General features: G+C 30.9%; 1 protein-coding gene across 18 annotated transcripts; it reads right to left on the bottom strand.

Annotated features, from left to right (window-relative positions):
- Window positions 1-791: 791 nt before the first annotated feature.
- LOC107945554 (40S ribosomal protein S6) lies at window positions 792-4,945 on the bottom strand. Of its 18 annotated transcripts, none has more exons than XR_005921594.1 (6): window positions 4,404-4,912; window positions 3,858-4,048; window positions 3,528-3,718; window positions 2,223-2,508; window positions 1,015-1,136; window positions 792-925 (listed from the first exon to the last, which is right to left on the bottom strand). XR_005921594.1 is itself a non-coding variant. In XM_041106629.1 (5 exons), the coding sequence occupies exons 2-4, from the start codon at window positions 3,554-3,556 to the stop codon at window positions 1,018-1,020; spliced, it is 369 nt and encodes a 122-aa protein (XP_040962563.1). In that variant the 5' UTR covers window positions 3,557-4,048; window positions 4,404-4,910; the 3' UTR covers window positions 792-925; window positions 1,015-1,017. The 18 variants fall into 18 exon arrangements, 4 of the variants coding, with proteins under 4 accessions (XP_040962563.1, XP_016735096.1, XP_016735095.1 ...); XR_005921593.1 differs by having other exon boundaries at window positions 3,894-4,048; XR_005921589.1 differs by having other exon boundaries at window positions 2,223-2,459; window positions 4,404-4,911.
- Between the last annotated feature and the right edge of the window lie 4,169 nt (window positions 4,946-9,114).

The raw sequence follows: 9,114 nt of genomic DNA, 5'->3' as shown, positions 1-9,114 counted from the left end.
TCTCTTGTATCATTCAGTTCTCAACATTAGTAAATTTCTCCTCCTCTACCCGTGATTTTTTCTTAAAAGAATTTTCACATAAAATTTGTATATTTTAATTTTCTTTTCTTTCTGTTTTGTTATTGTTCAATATTACAATTATTGACGTTAGTTTTAACAAATTTATTCAATAGTGAATATTTCTGTTCTGTTATTATTCTATATTACCATTATCGACGTTAGTTTTAACAAATTTATTCAATAGTGAATATAGGTAGAGTGGTAATGAATTTGTGTGTGTGTTTTTTTGTGATAAAAAAAACACTTAGTTACATAAGATTATTTTGAGTAAAAATAGACTTTTACCAACATTTTTTAGGCCTTTAGAGGCGCTTTTAAGCATCACAAAACGCGCCGCTATAAACGTTGCTAATTTTAGCTAAAGAGCATGGCCTTTAGCGATGCTTTTATTACAAACGCTACCATAAACCATGACATTTAACGGCACTTTACAGAACAAATCTTTAGCGACGATTTTTGATGAAACGCCGCTAAAAACATATCTTTAAAAAAAACATTTTTATCAAATAATATTTATTTCTATGATAAATATTATATTTTGTTTTAAGGATAAATAAAAAAATATTATTTAAATTAAATTTTCTACAAAAATTTTAACTTTAAAACTAAATATAAAAATTAATAAATTTAGAATTTAGAATTTAAAATAATAAATTAATAACACAATTAAAATCCAAAAATATCGTAAAAATAATACATATGCAAGGTAATAAAACATACCATGCTTTTTCTTAATCAAGTAAATCTTGGTAATAAAAGATATAATACATTTACTTAATCAAGAAAATCTTGTAATGAACTCAAAGCAATGAGCCTTAAGAGAAAAACTTTTGAGCATGGCTTCGAATTTTGATGCCTACATGCTCTGCATGAAAATAAGAGTAACTTAAACTGCTCAAACCATAGTGAACATGGCAGAGATAAGTAAATCAGTTCAACTCATTGTGCACTTACCTTCTATTTGGTGCCAGCCACGACCATACAACCTTGAAGCTTCAAGAAACCCGACCAAAAATCAACCCGACCCACCAAATTGACTATAAAGTCGAGATTCAAGCAAAAAAGCAAATCCGATTCTGAAAAAAAGGAAGAAAATGATTGAGGAACTTTAAAGAATGATTGAGGAACTTTAAAGACCCGAGTCCTGACCAATCAAATGCTGAGCTAAAAATTTGATAATTGAAAAAACCAAAGTCCAAAGAAACTCTAGTAAACTAAACATACTACTCATTGCAGCAGCTTAAATACCTTATGATCTACATCTACTTCAATTGATTAACTTTAATTTTATAGTTGGTCGGGGGAAAAACTTTTAAAAAAAAGTACAATTATTAATATCTTTACATTGCCATACCAAAAATGAGCCAATCAAATAATATTGCTCGAAAATCAACTATCTAATTATTTATATATAATTAATTAGTAAAAATAAACAATTCAGTGATTATATGCAATAAATTAACAGAAATTAATAATTCAATAATTTATCAACATTTAAATTTGTGTTTTATCACTAACAACTGTAAGGGTTGACTTCCATCAATAACAGATCAGTTTCAGACAATACAACAATAATCCCAGATTTCTCCAAAAACAAACAAAATTGCAGACACTTTAACACAAAAAAACACGAATCAAAGAAGGAAAATTAGAAGATCAAAGAGGAAACTAACCCGACTTTAATAGCAAGGGCGAGCGAAGCTCTTTTTCTGAAACCCGTACAGTGGATAGAGAAGGAACGGAAAGACAAAAAAGCACAAGCTTTTACCTTGATTTTTCTTCTTAATCATAGGTTAGATTCTATGATAAAATTTTCCTTCAGTTTCATTCTAATTGCAGTTTTTGATCTTATAACAGACCAGATTAGACTACCACAAATTCTATCATCCAATTCTTCTATGCTACATAAGAAGTCTCAGATATTGAAGGTGTTAAGGTTCAGTGATCAAAGCCACTGAATATAAACTCAACAGTACACATTTAAGCATTTTCAGAATGTACGCTCTATTATGATACCATGGGTTCATGAAAATTTAAAGTAACTGGTGTTTATTAGTCCCACTGAACTATCACTCGATAAAAACAAGTCATGTAGCTTTGCATAAATAAATGCAAATCACAAGGTTACTAAATGAGCAATTATTAGATTGAAGGGTATAAACCTCTTGTTGGCAGAGAAGGCTGGCTATACCCCTCAATTGCTGCTTTACAGCCACGAGCACGAAAGTGACTGGATTTCTTCTTTGAATGGCCAACAAGTGTGGGGTTACCCTGTTGATTTTGCAATTCACAAATGACTCTTTTCTTCATTGTTAGATGCTTCACAGACATCTCTTCTTCTACATCATTATTAACTTCTGGCTTCCTAGAATTTACTGCAACATTCCAGTTATCAAATCCTGAAAATGTTCAAAACAGATGTGAAGCATCAAACAAAGAAGAAAAGAGCTACCATGAAATGCAAAAATCGAAATCCATGATAAGCTTAACAAAAATTGTAGCTCAGAATTGTATTTAACTAATAATAGCCTATCAGAAATTTCTAGTCAAATATAAACACCATTTTATCCAAAACGAAATTATATATCCGTAGTGCTGGAATAAGACATTGTCCGCATCATAGGCAAGGAACTTTTTTCCAGTACCCCAAAATTCCAACATGAATTTTCCAAAAAGAAAAGCTATAACTTTGTCAATTTTAATAAATTTGGACAAAATCAACAAAATAGAATTATCAATTGTTCATGCGAGATGCAATGTTGATATGATGTCACATTATTAATTTGTTCCTAATTATAAATAATTTAATAGATTTAATCCTCTACTTTTACAAATTCTATCAATTTGATACTTAAACACATATAATTAAATACAAATATAATTAAATAATTATTATATATTATGAAAAAGTATAAAATGTAATATTATTTACATTATTTTGTATCAACACAGACTCTGTATCTAATACTTACACCTGAGTCCAAATAACATGATCCTAAACAATATTATTAGATTAGTGACTTGTGCTTTCATGTATCAAAGAACGAAAAAGGAAAAAGCAAAAACAACATACAGTGGCCGAAAAACACAAATAACCACACAATGAATGACGACAGACTCTACTAAATTTAACTTGCAAAAATATGAACTTCAATTAAATTCTTTGCTTTTAAGAGATTAGTGTGTCGTTAAGCTAGTTATGAAGCTTGCTAAGGAATGTGGTTTTGAGGAGATTAAGGTTAACATTTCAGTAATTCTTGATGCTGAGAAAGCTAAAGTCGCCATGTTGACAACAAAAAAGTTTGCAGAAGCTTCAATCATTCTTAGTTTCGTGCCTATAAATTCTGTATTTAATAAGGTGCCTTAAAAATTTTGCACTGATTATATATAATAATATTATAATTTTACTCAAAATATATACAAATAATATTATATATTTTATCATAAAAGCAGCTTAATAAACTCACAGCTTAATAAACATACTTCCGAACATCATCCTCCTTAGACAGGTTGAACAACTTCCTGATTTTTGATGCTCTCTTCGGACCCCTCATTCTTGGTTTCTCAGTGTCAGTCAGTCCAGTAAGATCATTTTCACCCTTTTTCACAATAACCAAGTTCAAAACTGAAAGATCCTGACTAACAATGCATCGACGAACTGAAAGATGAGGCAATTTTCAATTTTATCAGATCGAAAAAGACGCATTCATAAACTAATCAAAACAAAGAATTAATTTATCATCATTCTAAAATACAAAATCAAAATCAAATAAAAAGTTAGATCTGGTAAGTCGTACATAAAAACGCGGGGGAAATTAAGAGAAAAAACGAACTTGAAATGTAAAGCCCTTGACCGACAAAGAAAACAAGTAGCGTCAGAATTGAGAAGAAAAAAAGAATCACGATAGGCAATCGAGATCCAGAACTTCTGCTCCTTTGGACGCCCACACTGGATAGTCCCCGCTTCAACGCCATTGGCTATCAGAGCCTAATAACAACAATAGCAGCAGCAAAATCACTCATCAAAAGGTGGACAAAGGATAATTACAAATTAACAGTGACGAGATCGCGTGAAACTGAAAGCAGCAGATCCATATCGAAGCTAGTTGGAATGGAAATCCATGGGAAAGCAAGCATAGATTAAGCGTTAATTAAACGCTTTTTATCAGTAAAAAAAGGAATTTAATAGTGCAGACAGAAAGGGAAATGCAGGAAGATGGTGGAGTGAGGAACAAAATTATTTAATCTTTATAAAGAAAATCACAGATCTGTCATCGGAGGACTCATAAACGAAATTAAAGGCAAAACTAGAAATCTCAGAAGTCTTGGGTTTAGCCACATACCTCGGGGAGCCAATGAAGCGGCACATGCGATGGCAGCATGGGGAAGAAGTGAATCGCCGACTTCTGGGTGGAAGAAACCTCGACAGCGGTCGAACTAGTCATTCAGAAGGATCAAAGGGGAATTGCTTGAGGGGACAGAGAGGTAGTCATATCGGCATTTCTGAGTCCGGAGAAAGAGGTGACTTGATTTGAATCTCCGAGGAGCTCGGTCAATAGGGAACCTGGGGAACGAAAATGAGAATGTGATACAAAGGAGCACTGGTTCTTGTTTCTGCGAAGAGATTTACCGGAGATGCAAAACAGAGATGAAGGGAAGGGGAAAAGTTGTAGGCATTTCAGATTTTTTCTTTGTTTTAGTTTTTTTTAGGAAATTGATCTGTTGTTTTTCAGTTTTAGGATGTTTAAGGCGCCGTTTAAGTTTTTTAGGGTTTGTTTCTTTGAGGCACCGCCCATTGCTAGCAGTGCATGGGATGACAGATGGCAACTTTGGGCAGCCTGGTGTTTAGTCATTCACACTTTTCCTTTACTATTTATTGTTTCCTGAACTCTAATTTGGGCTTTTGGGTTAATTGTTAAATGGGCTTACTTGGACCCACTATAATCGCTTTACTCTAATTTAATTTAAATTTAATTAAAATAATTAAAATTTTGCGGGGAAAATGTTGAAATTATGGTTAGGCTAAGATTTATAATTTTTAACCTTAGGCTAGCCAAACTTAGCCTGTTTTACCATTTAAAATAATAAAAATATAAACAGGTTATATTGACATTATTTTTAATAATTAAATTTAAATATAAATAATTTTTATTATTTTTAAACAATAAAATGGGTGACTCGGATAAAACGAGCTTGAAGTTGGAAAAGTTTTTAAGTAACAATTTAGTTAAACACTAGTTAATCTAAACCCTAAATCTTAAAACCCTAAAATCCTAAATCCTTAACACATAACCTTTAAACCTTAAACCCTGACCTTTTAAACTCTAAACCTTAAAACCTAAACCCTAAAACCCTAAACTCCTAACATATACCCTCTAAACCTTAAACCCCAACCTTTAAACCATAAACCATAAATCATAACCCCTAAACCCATAATCCATAAACCTTAAAATAGTAACTTCTAAACCTTAAACTCTAAACCATATACCCTAAACCAAAAACCCTAAACTATAGTGATAATTAATTCAATATTTTAAAATTAATACTATCTCTTTTACGATAGTATTAATTAGCGACGATTTTTCAAAAACGCAGCTAAAGCCCCAAGAATTAGCGGCGCTTTTTCAAAAACGCCTCTAAAGCCGCGACCATTTTTAGCAGTATTCTCCAAAAAGCACTGTTCGATTTTTAGCGGCGTTTTTTGTCCAAACGCCGTTAAAAATACTGCTAAAAACCTATTTTGCTAGAACTATTTTGAACACATGTTTTATCTTTTAGATTTGTAATTTATAATTGTTTTATTTAAAGATAATATAAAAATATGAAAAGATAAAAGTGTCATAATAATATCAAATATAATTTAAATATGTATTTCTATAGTTTTATAACTGAGTTGGTGACCAATTAAATTAAGAGTGATACATTCTTAATAAATTCTTATGTATATAAGTTCACAGCTTTAAATCTATGCTTTCCCATCCATATACGTACTCTAAATGAAACAAATGGACCAAATCAAAAGATACGTTAAGCGAATAAATTGGTGGCACTATATCTTTTCTTTGCCACTATCACGGGGCCTATGAATCTAAACAAATTCACTCTTATAGAAGATTTTAATTTTTTGTAATGTATAGTAATTATTTTATTGATATTGTATAAAATTATATATAAATCGTGAATGTACCAAATATAAATCTAAATTAAAAAAATGTTATTCGATGCGTGATGAAATATAAACTTGGCCCGTTGGTTGTTGATTAAAGTTTTAGATAGCTATGGCTACATATAATATAAAGAAGAGATTCACTTACATCAAAGTAGTTTTATACTCTTTCATATATTTTTGGACGATTAACATTTTAACGATTCAACTATTGAATTTATCAATATAATTGTATCTGCTATGCATGCAAATTTTCAAACCGATCCATTATCTCTATCATAACGATCTAAAATAATGCATACATTAATTTTTTGATAGTGGCAAAGAAAATTTTAAGTTACATCAAATTTGACATTCATGATCTATATGAATGGGATATAAAATATGATGGCTAGATTGTTAAAATATTAATTGTACAAAAATATACGAAATTGTGTAAAATTACTTTAATTTTACATAAGTGGATCCCTCTCCTATAATATATATGACCTTTTTATTAGATGCAACATAGAAATAACAATAAATATTGGGTGTAGTGATAATACATATTGCATTTTAAAAGAAAGAACTCAGATTTAAGCCCTAAAAATGATATTATTAAGAGAAACAACTACAAACCTTAAAAAATTAATCTTTTCTACAATACTAGAGACCCATATATAGAATAAAATTAACTAAATTATCATGTTAAACTAGATCACTCAACATTTATATGTTCATGTAAATATTTGTACATTCTACCTACCAAATCTCGTAAAAATCTACCATGAGTTTTGGTTTGTCATCACATCACAAGGCATGGTTTCCTTTTGGAATCCCATCCCTTGATTCTTATCCATCCACCGACAATAAGATCCCTCCCACTAATCATTCAACTAAACCCCAATTATTATAACACTAACCTTCATCTTGCTTGCATATGGTTGAATCAAATCTTTGTCTCATGGAAAACACACACACACACACACGTATATATATAATACCACTTAATGCTTTAGATAATCATAACAATGGCTGACATCTTTCTTTTTGTATACAATTAAAAGAAAACGGTTGATATGGTGTTATAATTGTATTTTATTATAAAAATTTATTTGAAAAAATATAGTGGTTTTTTAGATTATTTAAAATAATGTAATAGATTTTCTTTCTTCAAAATATGATTTTATCATGTCAGATGATAGATTTATTACATGTGTGACACGTTGTAATTTTAAAAAAGAAATAGATTACCATGTGTTAAAATTGACATGTGACAATCTCGATCGATATTATTATTATTTTTAAAATTTAAAGTGTGACACATGTCACATACATAATAAACTCATTATTTGAGATACATATAGGGTTTTTTTTAAAAAAAAATCTAAAACCCAACATATCTTTTTAATTATTTGTAAATATATTCTTATAAATCAGTGTTAGATATATATATATCTTTAATGGTGGATGTACTACTTGGACCATACTTTTTTCATTGAGTGTGAAATATTATTGGTTGTTTATGGCATATATCGACTTTGGCTTTTGGAGTGGACGTAACGTGGGAAAGGTGTGGTAGTTCACGTGCACACATCATGTGGGTACACTGCCACGTGTTAACACATGGTCCCATAATTGCACGCGTGGGGTGTTACTTTGCCTCTCTACGACCAGACATCCACTTGTCTACAATCATTGGATACCCTTTTCCGGGATTTCATGCTTTACTTAGTCATCTTCACGCGCTTAAGATGTTTTCTTTGACTTGCAACATACAAAGTTTGGTTTAAAGATTCGATGTTATCCATTTACTTAATAGGTTTATCTATTTTTGCAATTGGGTTTGAAACTTGAAATTCCTCTATCTGGATTTTGTCTATTTAAATTAATTGAATCGAAAATTAATTGAGGTATCAATTTAAAATAAGGATTAGACTGGTTGAATCGTTAATCAATTCAATTTTCTCTATTTCTTTATTTTTTAATTTTTTTTCCGGTTTAATCTCTTTTAAAAACCTTGGTTATACCACTTTCGTAATACCTCCACATGTCACCTATGAGCATCACACCATTGGGCACACCTTTGCCATGAGCTACCTTCGACGAAAGTAACTAGGGGCCTTCAATTGTAATGGGACGTCTATTGATTACCAAGCCACCCTATATTGTCACGTCACTAATTTGTAAGGAGATAGGAATCCTATGTTACCTAAAATGCGGATCGGTCCGGTAAGAGGAATGAAAACGGGAATGCAAATCGCTAATTGTTTGACACGTAATTTGATAGGGGTAGTCTTATTTGAGTCATTTAATAGGAACGAAATACAATTTTTTTAGTTCGCTTAATAGGAACCAAATATGATTTATTAGGGTAGTGTAACACCCCTCACCCGGCCCGATCGCCGAACCGAGTTACGGTGTGCTACAAAAAATTATAGACATTCACATGCAAGGTCATCAAAGAAATCTATTTTAAAGTCATCAAAATTCTTATTCTAATCATACATATATATTAGAGGTATAAACATATATGAGACTAATCAAGGTCTAAACAACATTATTAGTAAACCTTGTTTAGTCTTAGTATTTTATAATTCTTTACAAAAACTTTTAAACAAAACGAGCCAAGGCGTTCCGTTAGAAAAATAACCGTTCGAGTCTATCCGCCACACATTCTTATTAATTTATTATTATCTGCCCAAATAGTCCGCTTTTATAAGTTCGCCAATTATCCAACATGAGTTAACATATTTAACCCATGCAATTATTTTCATTTCAAGCGTACTAATTGCCTATGCCAACATTAGATAAGCATCACAAAAGAGTAAATACATATATATAGCGTTTAGTACATTAACCTTCGTTTCACATTCAATTTCACAAAATATACCTTATATACATGCCAC

This window comes from Gossypium hirsutum, chromosome D12 (assembly GCF_007990345.1).
Source record: "Gossypium hirsutum isolate 1008001.06 chromosome D12, Gossypium_hirsutum_v2.1, whole genome shotgun sequence".
Classification (NCBI taxonomy): Eukaryota; Viridiplantae; Streptophyta; class Magnoliopsida; order Malvales; family Malvaceae; genus Gossypium; species Gossypium hirsutum.
This window is presented reverse-complemented; position numbering and strand designations above follow the sequence as displayed.

What these genes read in the sequence shown, in the direction of transcription:
- LOC107945554 (XM_041106629.1), bottom strand. An exon ending in GCCTTCTCTGCCAACAAGAG is followed by an intron (nt 1,137 to 2,222) that starts GTTTATACCCTT and finishes CCTTTTTTTCAG; the next exon opens with AATCGGATTTGCTTTTTTGC.